This window comes from Enhydra lutris, unplaced genomic scaffold (genome assembly GCF_002288905.1).
Source record: "Enhydra lutris kenyoni isolate GAN:26980312 unplaced genomic scaffold, ASM228890v2 scaffoldscaffold19, whole genome shotgun sequence".
Lineage (NCBI taxonomy): Eukaryota > Metazoa > Chordata > Mammalia > Carnivora > Mustelidae > Enhydra > Enhydra lutris.
In genome coordinates this window covers 38,808,670-38,822,830 of record NW_019154103.1, presented here as the reverse complement: position 1 = coordinate 38,822,830, position 14,161 = coordinate 38,808,670, and the positions used below count along the sequence as shown (strand labels likewise).

The 14,161-nt window shown below is 35.3% G+C and overlaps 1 protein-coding gene across 2 annotated transcripts in view; it reads left to right on the top strand.

The window, feature by feature from the left end:
- The window catches only part of LOC111148224 (sorting nexin 2), a 52,724-nt gene that overhangs the window by 20,888 nt on the left and 17,675 nt on the right, over positions 1-14,161 (top strand). For both annotated transcript variants that reach the window (XM_022504696.1, XM_022504695.1), the window contains exons 3-7: positions 3,881-4,044; positions 5,381-5,447; positions 5,790-5,833; positions 7,195-7,336; positions 13,455-13,533. In XM_022504696.1, the coding sequence (XP_022360404.1) occupies positions 3,881-4,044; positions 5,381-5,447; positions 5,790-5,833; positions 7,195-7,336; positions 13,455-13,533 (496 nt within the window). The remainder of the gene's footprint in view (positions 1-3,880; positions 4,045-5,380; positions 5,448-5,789; positions 5,834-7,194; positions 7,337-13,454; positions 13,534-14,161) is intronic.

The window sequence follows — 14,161 nt, the reverse complement described above, 5'->3', positions numbered from 1 at the left end:
CTAACGACTTATAGTTTAACCAAAGTTATAAAATTCATTTTTGTTTTCTTTTATGGACTTTTTCCCAGGCAGCCCTTAAAAGTTTTTTTATGGCATTTATGTGTTAAACTAAAAGACAACCTGAGTCTTTTCTCTCTTGAGTGGGTACTAATCTAAAATTGTGTACAATCCTATAATAGTATAGAGTAATACGTAGAAGTTTCAGATTATCCATATCATAAAAGACCCTTTTACCTTGAAGTCTCAGAATTAATACATAAGGAGTATCCTAAAGCTAACAACAGAATGTTGTGAATGTTTTGTTGTTGTTTTCAGTAGCATGCACAAATGTTCGGTTTGCCAAGTGAGTACTAAACAAAGATATTTGCCCATTTGGCTTCATTAGAAAAGTCTTCATGTTTTACTCTACCTAGCAATCTATACTAAATACTGTCATTCAGTTATGGTCACCAGTGTTAGTATTTGCTTTAACAAGTGGAGGGGGGCGATGCGCCTGGGTGGCTCAGTGGGTTAAAGCCTCTGCCTTCGGCTCAGGTCATGATCCTAGGGTCCTGGGATCAAGTCCCACATCGGGCTCTCTGCTCATTGAGGAGCCTGCTTCCCCCTCTCTCTCTGCCTGCCTGTCTGCCTACTTGTGATCTCTGTCAAATAAAGAAATAAAATCTTTTAAAAAAGGGGGAGGGGGTTTGCCTGGGTGACTCAGTCAGTTAAGCATCCAGCTCTTGGTTTTGATTCAGGTCACGGTCATGATTTCAGGGTCATGAGATTAAACCCCCTATTGGACTCTACATTCAGCGGGGAGTCTGCTTGAAGATTTTCTCCCTCTCCTTGCTGTTCTTCCCACTCAAGCTCACGCTATCTCTCACAAATAAATAAAATCTTTAAAAAAATAAGAGAAAAAAATAAAATTATTAAAAAATAAACATAGTCATCTGTTTCAGTTTCCTTTACTGTCTACAAACAGAAACTTGTTGGGGGTGGGGGGGGGCGGGTACTCCATCTTACAACCCTGAGATCATGACCTGAGCTGAAATCAAGAGTCAGATGCTTAACCGACTGAGCTACCCAAGCACCTTTTATGCTTGATCTTTTATCTTAAACTCAGGTGCATTTCAAAATGACATCTTTAGTAGTTCTAAGACCTAATCTGGTCACTTGTATGTGAATGGATTAATACTACACTTGCCTCTTATTTTAATGCCTTTAAGCAGGTGTATCATCAATCCTCCTGTGGAGGAGTAGGATTCTTAGAAACCATAATAAAGAGTAGCATATGTTATCAGGATGGTGAAGACTATTTTTCAGGTAATGAGGACATGTACTTAATTTATTTCCCCTGTATTAGAGGAGAGAATATCAATATTGCTCTAAGGATATAGCCATTTTGGTTTTAAAACCATGAAGAGATTAGATAGAGTATTGGTACATTTTGGGTAGCATTTCAGGAACTCTTTTGTCAGACATCGTATCAGAAAGAGTTGGCATGTGACATGTTACTGTTAGTAGTTTACTTGGAGAGCTTTGACTACATAAGCTTGACTACACAGCCCCTCCACTATTTGTTACATCCTTCACACCAGGCTTTGCTGTACACCAAGAAACGATCATAAAGGAATAAGTGAGGGTGAGCAGATTGCCAGTGTTGAAATTGTTCTGGACTTTTAAACTTGTTTCTGCCAGGGTCCTTAGCTTATTTCACTTACACATTTCAGCAGACAATGCAAATAATAAGTTTAATGAGTAGTCCTTTGTTTAAAAAAATTCTTTGGTATCTATGTTATGAGTAAAACATTTCTTCCCTGGCATTGACATCATCAATTTATACTTGTCCTCCAAGTATCTCTTCCCAGGAGAAGTTCATCTTTATAGTTAAAATCTGTGGGGCATCTCCTGGAACTTTCAGGTCTGGTTTAAATTAAGATTTCTGAATTTGTAGTATGTTTACTTCACTAAAAGTTATGAGAAGCCTTTAAGGCAGACTGTATATTAGTATGCTAAATCTTAATATCCATTTTCATTTTTTTCTCCAGAGCAGCTTAATTCATATTTAGCTTTTCTTATTTTGAGGTTTCCTACTATTTATGAAACAGCCTATCAGAGTCCTTGCAAAGAATACAAAATCTGGTATCTGAAGTAAAATGGGATTGAAAACTTAAAAGTTACATTATCTGTCCTGACACATCAACCAAGTTAATATGCCTTTCCCTTTGTCTCTGGGTCTGTTGCCAGTAACCGTACCTCTTTTAGAGATTTTTAGATTTCTTTGTGTTTGCTCCTTGTTGTTTTGCTTGTTTGTAGATAATAGCTCTCACACCTCCTAGCTCTGATACGCCGCTTTCTTATTTTATGTTGCTCATTAATTTCATTTCTTTAAAAAACGAACAAATACTAGCCATCTTAACAGCCTGAAAGCTTTTAGTTTTTTATATTAGGGTCATTTATTGTGTAATTGTCTATTTTATATCTATCATCTGTTTTTCTTCTCTGGTTACCACAGTTGGAAAGATTTCTGGTTTAATATAAAAATATAAAGAGACCTATGTCAAGTAAGGAGATCTCATTATCATGAGAAAACCAGTAAGAGTGTAGATTGATAAAATGTAGACCTGTTTACATTTAAATGTAAATGTTAACATTATTTACCTTATTTCAGGTAAATATGTTGTTACTGCTATACTTTTTGAGGTATTAAAATGGATCACTGACTGCCATTACTACCTTCCCAAACCTCTGGGAATCTAAGAACCTCAGGTTAGAAACCACTGGTCTGATTCTGTTTCCCTTATAGCCCTCCTTTCTTTTCCTGTTATCAGTTCTATAATCCTGCAGAACTGTGGTTTTCTTTATGGCCACTGAATGTAATTTTTATTTTTCTGGTTTTGCTTTTTGTTTGTGCTGTTGTTTCATTTTTCTAGAATTCTTCCTCCATTTTTTGTCTACCCATGCAGATCCTCTCAGATCAGTTTCATAAACTATTGCTGATTTCCCCCAGCCTAAAGTATTGTCTCCCATCTCAAATTGTACTGTTTGTTCTGTAGTTCATAAAGCAGTCAAATGTCTTGTAACATTCTTTTTATTGTTCTCTTGGCTATTATTTGTCTTTTATTATTATTTAACATTCCACATGCTTGTGTCTTATTTTCCCAACTAGATTATAAACTCCCTGAGGGCAGGTATGATATTTTACGTTTCTTTGTGTTTCTCCATTGCATTTAGCACAGTGTTACATAGCTTGTAGACTATCAGTTTATTGATTTGATTTCATTTTAAATAGGTTTAATACTAAATCTTTCAAGTGGATGAGCATTTTAAATTAAAACTTAAGCAGCTATTTGCTTTGTGTCATACTTCTGTATTCAACTAATATTAAGTAATCTTTAGCAGTTAATTGCTTTAGATTACTAACTTTGTGGATTTTCCATAACCGATTTTTAATCCCAGCTGGGATAGTTCTGGGCAGCCTCTTGCCATAAAATTTGTGTTTGTATGTATAAAATAATCATAATGTTAGCCTGAATAAACAGTTTTGAAAGGTAAGTTACCCCAAGCATAAGATCTATTACAAACCCAGCACAAATGAAGGGGGAATTATCCACATCATTGCTTTCCTGCTAGCTTTATCCTGACCACTAGTATAGATAATTAAGCTGACTTTCTGTAATTCTTCCTGAAATCAACAGTCCTCACTGTTGGTTTTAAAGTATTGATGAACAACTAAGGAAGGATTCATTAAATTATTTATAATAATTATTTTTAAATAACATTATTTTGATATTTTTTGTGGGCAGTCTAAAAATATTTTTCATAACTCATTAACTGCAGAGAGACTATTGGGGTTTGTTATCAGTATCCTTAACTAACTTGTTTAATTTGTATCTAGAAGCCACAGAAGAAGTTTCTCTAGATAGTCCAGAAAGGGAACCTATCCTGTCTTCAGAACCTTCTCCTGCAGTCACACCTGTGACCCCTACTACAATCATTGCTCCCAGAATTGAATCCAAGAGTATGTCTGCTCCTGTTATCTTCGATAGATCCAGGGAGGAGGTATGGGAAAATGTTTGTTCTAAATTGATATATAAATAGTAAGCTTTTTGTTCCTCCACCCAGCATCACTCTCCTATTAGTCATCTCCAATCCAAGCCTTCAGACCCTTGGGGGAAAGGTATTGGACTAAGAACTCAGCTGATTTGGTTTCTAATTTTATCTTCATCACATTTTAACCCACTGACTTCCGGCACATTACTTTTCTCCTTAAATCAAGGATTTTATCATTTGTGATCTCATGATGCTTATTTATGACTCTTAATATTTCTGTTAGTCAAATGAGAAAAATGTATGAAAGTGCTTTAAAAACTTTAATAAAGTGACATTTTGAGTAATTTTTTTTTGATGAATCTTGCAATAAATATTAGTGGTTATGTTGGTAGGGTATAGGATGGGTTGTGAATGGAGAGGAAGCACAAAAGGGCCTTCCTGTGAATAATGATGGTGTTTGTGAAAGTTAACTAAGCTGTATACTTAGGATTTATATAGTTTATGTTATAATTCAAATATGGTTTAGTTTCTTAAAAATCCATACAAGAAAAAGGTTATTTACAAAGAAAAGATTATGGTTAGAAAAATTCATTTTCTTTTAGACAGTCCTAGGCTATTAATATTACTCTAAAATAGTTCCAAGTTCTAACAATTTCTGTGCTCTCTTCTTGAAAATAACAAGACTTTCTTGCAGAGCTGCTCCTAGGATTGCTTATTTATAATGGCGTTAAAAAGTGCTTCTCTGCAGTCTCGTAGGATTATCATTTTTCCTTCTTACTGCTTTTTTCAGTGAAGTTTATAATGCTTTCATTGGCTTCAAAACAGCATGTGTTTATTAGGTTATTGGAGAAATCATGGTGCTAAAGATTGTAAATGTAGTTACTTCTATAGATATATAGGGTTCTGCCAGCAAAAATAATGGCTACCTCCTGGTCATTAAAGAGTAGAGATACAACTTTAGAATGTTAATATTAAAATTAATTGAGGTGTTAGTTTAATGATCTGAATATGAAGACTCAGTTTAGAGAATAGCAACAACAACAAAAAAATCCTCAGTATTCCTACAGAAAACTAAATCTGAGGAGTTGTGAGAACACAAGATTTTCTGTAACTTCTCCAGATGATCCTTTTCCTATTGTCTCTGTCTGTGTGTGTTTTGTTTTTGTTTAAATATTGTCAAGGAAATATGGAAGCTTTATTGTTTTTCAGAAACCGAGTGCTGAGTGTCTTTTTAAATTGTTATGACAGCGACTCTAATAAAAGATAGATGGTAAAATTGAGATTATTAGTGTTATAACAATTACATAAATTGGAATCTTTAACATAAAAAAATTACCTTTTCTAGATTGAAGAAGAAGCAAATGGAGATGTTTTTGATATAGAAATTGGTGTATCAGATCCAGAGAAAGTTGGTGGGTCAATATTTACTGTATTTTAAATTTGCTTATTTTCGATAAGTACCTTGTTTGTTAGTATACTGTTTTTCTTTATCAAGTGCAGTGTTAAATATTGAAATAGTACTTCTGTTTTCAAGCGTGTGGGGCTTTTTTGCTTCTCATTTTCTTTTGTTTTCTTTTTCAGCTTTATTGAGTTTATAATTTTATATATAAGATGCACAGTGTGATGATTTAATATATGTACACATTATGAATTGATAATCACAAGTCGGTCAGCATATTACTTCACATAGTCACCTTTTTGAGTGTGTGGTTAAGCTTATTATTTTTAGTAGTATTGTTTGACTTTTCTTATAGGTGATGGCATGAATGCTTACATGGCGTATAGAGTAACAACAAAGGTGAGTCTTCGCTCCTTTAAAAAAATAGTGAGCCCTCACCATGTGTAGTATGAGCTTACAGCAGTGATTAAGGTTTAAGGATTTCCTATCTTTACAAAGGTTACCATCCAGTGAGATTTCAAATAAGTAGTTACAGTGAGTTACGAGCAGTTTGTTAAGTGTAATATTCTCTAAAGTAGAGGTAAAGTGTTCTGTGACTGTATGCAGGAAGGGACTTAATATAGACAAAGGTGGGCAAAAGTCATGAGGGGCGGTACATGGAGAAAGGAGAAGAATGCTACTTCCAGGCAAAGGGGTTTGCTTTTACAAAGGCCAGGAGTCAAGAAATCATTGTGCTTTCCAGGATCCGCAGGAAGTGGTGCCTACTGAAAATTGTTTGGCGGTGGCCTCCCTGTATTATGAACAGCCACTTTAAGGAATTTGGGCTTTATCCTGAATATAATGGAGAGTGTTTGAAGAGATTCAAACAAGAGTGTGGCACAATCGGATTTTTGTTTTAAAGAGATCTTTCTGACTACTAAGTTGGGAATGCAAAGTAGAGGTCAGGATTTCCGTATAATTCCTTTGCAATTCCTAAAGGATTGTAGGCCTTAGATCTTGAAACAAGAGAGTGATCTACAGCAGTACAAGCTGCGAGAAGTAATATTTTATACTAAGGAAGGAATGAATAATGGCTTCTTGAGTTGTGTAGGAGGAGGTAGAATCAGTAGGGCTTGGATGTAAGGAGTGAAGCAGAGATGCCTGAGTCACTGATTAGAGGATCTCTGTGGTTGTTAGAGGGATCTCAGGGATAAAGCAGCACAGTTTGGATGGGCGTGAGATTTGTTAATTCATTGAACAGATAATTATTAAACACTTACCATGGGTCCAGCTCTGTTCCAAGCACCAGGGCTTAGTAGGAAACAATGTAGACAAGTGCCCTTCCTGCATGGAGGTTATGTTCCAGCAAGAGATGTGGTTGAGTTTGAGGTGGCAGCAAGATTTAAGTGCAAGTATACCTTGGGCATTTTGATAACTTGGACTAAAGCTCAGAGGAGATCTGGACCTGAGGAAAAGATTTAAGAGTCATTAACATAAATGTAATTAGAGTTGATGAGATGAGTCAAGGATAGAATCAAGCAAACATTTTGTCCTTATAAGCTTCTGTTTAAAAACAAACAAACAAAACAAAACACAAGGGTACTGTAGGTTTTTTTTCAGTTAGAAATATATCAACCACATTAGTGAGCTACTGTACATTCTTTTGCAAAGTAAACCAGAGTGTGTGTGTATATATATGTATGTTTACGGTTATGTGTGATACTAACTTCTAAAAAATGACTTAGTATTCAGAATCTGAAATACCTCTTCTTCACTTGTAGACCTCTCTTTCCATGTTCAGTAAGAGTGAATTTTCAGTGAAAAGAAGATTCAGTGACTTTCTTGGTTTGCATAGCAAGTTAGCAAGCAAGTATTTACATGTTGGTTATATTGTGCCACCAGCTCCAGAAAAGAGTATAGTAGGTAAGTATGAATGACTAAAAAAACCTTGTTACTTAGTTCAAGTTTTACTATAGTTTAACTATACAGATTAGAATATCATGATCTTTCATTATTGTGATAACTCATAATGTCTAGCGATACTGAGTTTAATAAATATTCCATTTATGATAATCTTTCATCAGCTAAGGAATGTGTAAGCTAATAGTTTTATTTTCTAACATCTTAGGATTTTGATTAATATATAGGATCAATTTAGGATTTGATTTATATAATCTAATGATGTTAAATATTGGGTCAGAATTTATCAAGTTGAAAGCAGTTGAACACCCTAACATTTTAGGGTCATATTACTACTGAGTAGCACTCAAAAGATATTTAATATCAGTACCATATTAATGTCTAAGGGTTGGAGGTATTGACTTTCAGCTATTCAATGTCCAAAAAGAAGATTCCATCCAGTCTGAATCTTCTAAGACCTATCACGTTAGTATATTTCATCTTTAATTTAATGTTTAAAAACATTTCTACTTCTGGGTGGCTCAGTTGGTTGAGCAGCTGCCTTCGGCTCGGGTCATGATCCCAGCGTCCTGGGATCAAGTCCCACATCGGGCTCCTTGCTCAGCAGGGAGCCCGCTTCTCCCTCTGCCTCTGCCTGCCATTCTGTCTGCCTGTGCTTGCTCTCTCTCCCTCTCTCTCTCTCTGACAAATAAATAAATAAAATCTTTAAAACAAAACAAAACAAAAAAAAAAACATTTCTACTTGTGCAGTGCCTGGCTGGCTCAGTCAGTTTGAGCATGCAGCTCTTGATCTTGGGGTTATAAGTTGGACCCCATATTGGGTGTAAAGATTCCTTAAAAAAGAAAATCTCAAAAAAAAAAAAAAAATCTACCTGCACAAGTAATAAAGGCTTAGTTAAGAATTTGCAGAAGGGAGCACATGGTTGGCTCATTTGGTAGAGCAGGCGATTCTTGATCTCAGGGTCGTGAGTTCAAGCCCACAGTAGGTATAGAGCTTATTTTTTAATAGGGTGCTGGGTGAGGGTACCCCTGGGTGGCTCAGTCGCTTAAGCTCCTATTCTTGGTTTCAACTCAGGGGTCATGATCTCAAGGTCATGAAATGGAGCCCCTAGTCAGGCTGTGTTCTCATTGGGAAGTCTGCTTGAGATTCTCTCCCTCCCTCTCCTTCTGCCCCTCCCCCCAGCTTGTGTGTGCATGTGTGTGCTCGCACGTACTCTCTCTCTCTCTCTAAAAATAAAGAAATAAATCTTCTAAATTTTTTAAAAAGAATGTGCAGAAAATTACAAAAGAGGATGACTTCCATTGTCCCATTAAAAGACATCTGTCATCTCTTAAAAGTTTGTAGTTTCTTTCCCAGTGTTTTCTGTTGCAAGTTTTTATTTACTATACTTTGTCTATATGTAAGAGTATTCAGAAAATATAAAAATGAATTCTGCTGATCATTTAAAGGCATTTGTTATATTCTCTGTGATTTTTTTTTAATTATCAAAAACTTTATAGGGGCACTGGCTGGCTCAGTTGGTAGAGCATATGACTCAATCTCAGTTGTGACCTCAAGCCCCACATTGGTGGTAGTTTCCTTAAATTTAATTAAATTTTTAAAAAACTTTTTAAAAATGTGAAATAATAATAAACTCAGTATTGGTAAGACAAAATAAGTTTAGGAGTGGCTTGCTTTTTGTTTTAGTTTTTATAGTCTTCCAAATCTCTAATTTCCAGATTGATAGAAAATAGCTATGTTCTCATGTGTGTTTCTACATTCATTCTGTTGTGATATAGTACACATGTTGGTAAATGTCCACTGAGTTCTCATGAAAGAGAGTAAAAAAGACAGTAGTTTAATATTATTATGAAAATAGCCTTTGGTGAACACTTCCCCACACCTGTACAAAAAAGGGTCTCAGAAACCTTTCTGGTATTCTGACCGTACTTTGAGAACTGCTGACCTAGTTAATGATCTTCTCTCTTCTAAACTTTTGCAGTGGTATCTTTTGGTATCCTTCTGTCTGTGTAGGGAACTTAAGTTTCATGTATCACAAATGATTATCTTTTTTCCTTTGACTTTAGTTGTGTAACTATTTTTATATATGAGAGTGAAAAAATATTTTTCTCATTCTGTTAACATGCTAACCTAGTCCTTAAACAGTGAACACCCCCCCAAAACAGGAAATTGAAAAAAGTAAATTTTAATGCCCATGTTTATTATATTTCAAACTAATATTTTGCCTTAGTCAACCTTTCACAAATTACTACAATATAATAAGTAGCATATGTAAAGTTAAAGTAGAAGTGAGAAACTAAATCCTAAGCACATCCTTTTTTGACACCCTTCAGAGAGTTAATAGGGACAGTCACACAATTTTGTTTGAATTACTCACATACATGGCCAAGATAGTCCATTACATTGTAAGGCTATCAATTAAATTATAGGAATAATTAACATTTATTGAGAGTTTACTACGATGTGTACTAAATAATTTATGTGCATTCTCTCATTTAATCCTCATAGCAACTTTATGAAGTTAACTTATTGTTGTCTTTATTTAATAGGTGTCAGGAAGCTAAGATCCATCAAGGTTACATAACATGTCCCATTCCATTCACCTACTAAGAGGTAGAGCCTGAACTTTGAATGCAGGCCATCTTACTCTAGAACTTAACACCTTTAATCACTATTTTGTTCCTCCTCTAATTTTGATATTTTTAAAAATATAGTTATGGTTTGCTTTTATTTTTTATCCCAAATAGAAAACTTTCCAATTTAAAAAAAATAATCTAATGCTATGTTATTGTAGACCTGTCTAATGTACACTTAAGGTGGATTGAGTTGTTTCAAAATTATTTTTTGATAGACCACTTTATTCCAGAAAGGACTTGAGGCAACTACATATAATGCAGTTAAAAAAAAAAAAAAGAAAAGAAAAAAAAAAGATCAAAATAAAGAAGTTCGCAGGAAAGATAAACATAGTCAAATAATAAGATGAAGTCAAGTTAAACATTTTCTTTTCAGTGTATGTATGCGGTCTGAACAATTACTAAACGTGGGTAAAAAATTGATCTGTGAACTTCCTGGCAGCCAACCAGGAAAGAAGCAGTCTTTTTACCATCAATTTTTTTTTAAATCAAAATGAATAGGTTGTCTAAGAAACTGTTGAAATGTGGGAGGCCTTTTTGATTATGTAGGCAGTGGTTTTCAAGTGACAAACATTTAAAGTGGGATAGCAAAAAAGGAATAGTAAAATAGTAACTTGCCTTCGTTGCTGAAAAGTTTTAACTACCCCTAAAGGAAGAGGACTCTTTTCATTAGCTCTCAGTTGTTACCCCTTTATAAGTTTAGTTAATGTAAAAAAACACCATTTCACTAAGTTTTTAGAAAAGAGCAAAAACAAAGTTGAAAAGTTGCAAGAGTTAACTGATTAGAGTGTTTTTTATTTGCCACTTTGGCCTGTATTGGTTACCTGTGGGAAAAGTACCATGAGCACAAGATCCTTAAAGGGAAAAATGCAAAGAACTGCATGGTGGTAAGATATCTTCAGGGAAACAATATGTGTAATAATTAATGCCCCACTTCTTTTGGTCCATTCAGAGTAGATAATTTTAGGTGCTTGTATTTTCTTTTTCAAAGTTGTATTTCAGAAGAACTATGTTAAACAAAACATTATTGAGTGATACGTTTATTTACCAGATGTACCAGCCTGAATAAGAATAAAATACGTAAGCTTATTTTTAATGGCTTTGTTGAGATATAATCCATATGCCATATAATTTATTCATTTACAGTGTATGTAATTCGAGGCATCTGGTTGGCTCAGTTGGTAGAGCATGTGACTCTATCTCAGGGTTGTGAGTTCAAGCCCTATGTTGGGTGTAGAGCTTTCTTAAAAAAAAAAATAAATAAAGTGTATATAATTCAGTGTCTTACATAAGGCTTTTAGTATATTCAGAGTTGTGTACACACTACCACAATTGGTTTTAGAATACTTTTATTACCTCTTAGCCATCATCCTCTGATTTCCCCAAACCCCCAGCCCCATGCAATCACTAATTTCTTTCTCTGTTGTTGTGCCTATTCTGAACATTTCATATAAATGGAATTAGACAATGAATGGGCCTTTGTGACAAACTTCTTTCACTTAGCATATTTTTTAAAGATTTTTTTAAATTTTTTCCCCAGTGTTCTAAAATTCGTTGTTTATGTACCACACCCAGTGCTCCATACCAACCACCAGGCTCACCCAATCCCCCACCTTCCTCCCCTCCAAAACCTTCAGTTTGTTTCTCAGAGTCCACAGTCTCTCATGATTCATCTCCCTCTCCTATTTATTTCCCCCGACTCAGTTCTCCTCTCCATCTCCCAATGTCCTCTGTGTTATTCCTTATGCTCCACAAGTAAGTGAAACCATATAATGATCGACTCTCTGCTTGACTTATTTCACTCAGCATAATCTCCTCCAGTCCCATCCATGTTGATACAGAAGTTGGGTATTCATCCTTTCTATGGAGGCATAATACTCCATTGTATATATGGACCACATCTTCCTTATCCATTCATCCGTTGAAGGGCATCTTGGTTCTTTCCACAGTTTCAGCTGTGGCCATTGCTGCTATGAACATTGTGGTGCAGATGGGCCTTTTTCACTACATCTGTGTCTTTGGGGTCAAATACCCAGTAGTGCAATTGCAGGGTCACAGGGTAGCTCTATGTTTAATTTCTTAAGCAATCTCCACACTGTTCTCCAAAGTGGCTGCAGCAACTTGCATTCCCACCAACAGTGTAAGAGGGTTCCCCTTTCTCCACATCCTCTCCAACACATGTTGTTTCCTGTCTTGTTAATTTTGGTCATTCTGACTGGTGTAAGGTGGTATCTCAGTGTGGTTTTGATTTGAAATCTCCCTGATGGCTAATGATGATGAACATTTTTGTCATGGGTCTGTTAGCCATTTGTATGTCTTCTTTGGAGAAGGGTCTGTTCATGTCTTCTGCCCAATTTTTGACGTAATTATCTGTTTTGTGTGTGTTGAGTTTGAGGAGTTCTTTATAGATCTTGGCTACCAGCCCTTTGTCTGTAGTGTTATTTGTATTTTTTAAAGATTTTATTTATTTGAGAGAGAGAGGGCACGAGCACAGGGAGGGGCAGAGGGAAAGGGAGGAGACACCACTGAGCAGAGAGATGCAGGGCTTAATCCCAGAACTCTGAGATCATGACCTGAACTGAAGGCAGACACTTAGCTGACTGAGCCACCCAGGCACACCTCATTTAGCATATTTTTAAGGTTCATTCATGTTGTAGCCTATGTCAGTACTTCATTTCTACAGAATTGATGTTGAAAGAGCAAACAAGAAAAAAAATCTGCATTACAGAAATGGTTAACATGATTTTTATTTTTTAAAATATGAAAGCATTTGTTCTTTCAAGTATCACAGAACCAGCAGTGATTAACAACTTGTTCTCAGACTCTGCATTGGTGTAACATTTACCAAATTCATGGATTACACTTAATTTTTCTAATCCCAAAATGAACCTTAATTATTGCTTATAAGAAATGAAGATATTAATACAGGGATGCCTGGGTGGCTCAGTTGGTTAAGCATCTATCTGCCTTTGGCTCGGATCATGGTCTCAAGAGTTCTGGGATCCCAGAATTGAGCCCTGTATAGGGCTCCTTGCTCAACGGGGAGCCTTCTCTCTCTACCTCTGCCTGTCCCCCTGTTTGTGCTCTCTCTGTGTCTGTCAGATAAATAAATAAAATATTTAAAAAATCTTAATCGAACTTAAATTTGCTAATGTGAATCTCTGTGCATACTGAAATGCAAACACATTTTAATTTACCAAGAGTGTAGCAAACAAACAGGTGTGGAACCCAAACAGGGGTGTGAAGACTGCAGACAAAGCTCACCCTCCGCTTTATCTAGTTTTGTGTTGTAAGTACTTACCAAGTTGAGATGTTAGTGTATCATGAGTTTTAATTCCTCAGAAGTATGGATACTAGTGATAAATTTAGGAGCATTTTTTTGGTCAAGTTCAAATTTTAAATATATTTTAAATTATGCCGAAATGACTATAAAAGATGTTTATAATAATATAAAATTATCATGAGTCTCATTCAATTTTTTTCAAAGGCATGACCAAGGTCAAAGTGGGTAAAGAAGATTCTTCATCCACTGAATTTGTAGAGAAACGGAGAGCAGCTCTTGAAAGGTAATTGTGGACAGCTGTGCATTATTACTCATGTTTTTTCTTCAGTAATAGAGGAGTCTAATTCTATTCTATGGCACACTGTATTTTAACGATTAATTTTTTTCACAGTACCATTTCATGACTGTTTACTAAGAGTGCTTTAAACTTTTAAGAAAATTCTTTTAACAACACAATACTATGTTCTACTTATATGAATCCTCATAGTGAATTAATATTTAGCAACAGTGTATCTAATAAAATCATACCTATTTTTGTACGCTGTGATATAAGCAATAGTGTAAACGCATGAGTTAGTTGGAGATAGAGGTATCATGGGATGCCTGGCTGGCTCAGTAGAACGTGAAACTCTTGATCTTGGGATTGTCAGTTCGAGCCCCATGTTGGGTCTAGAGATTACTTAAAGTCTTTTTTTAAAAAAGGAAAGAAAAGAACTAACGTGTCATGGTTGTCATCCACATGAGAAGTAAGAAACTGCCAAGCTTGTAAAAACATACCATGAAACTTATGAATGGGAAGAAAAGAGTGATAGAATATTTGGATTTTTAATATTTAGTATTATGTAGGTTCTTAGGAAATTCTGCTTGTAGTCAAGTTCTATTTTGGATAATTTGGCTAATTATAGGTAATC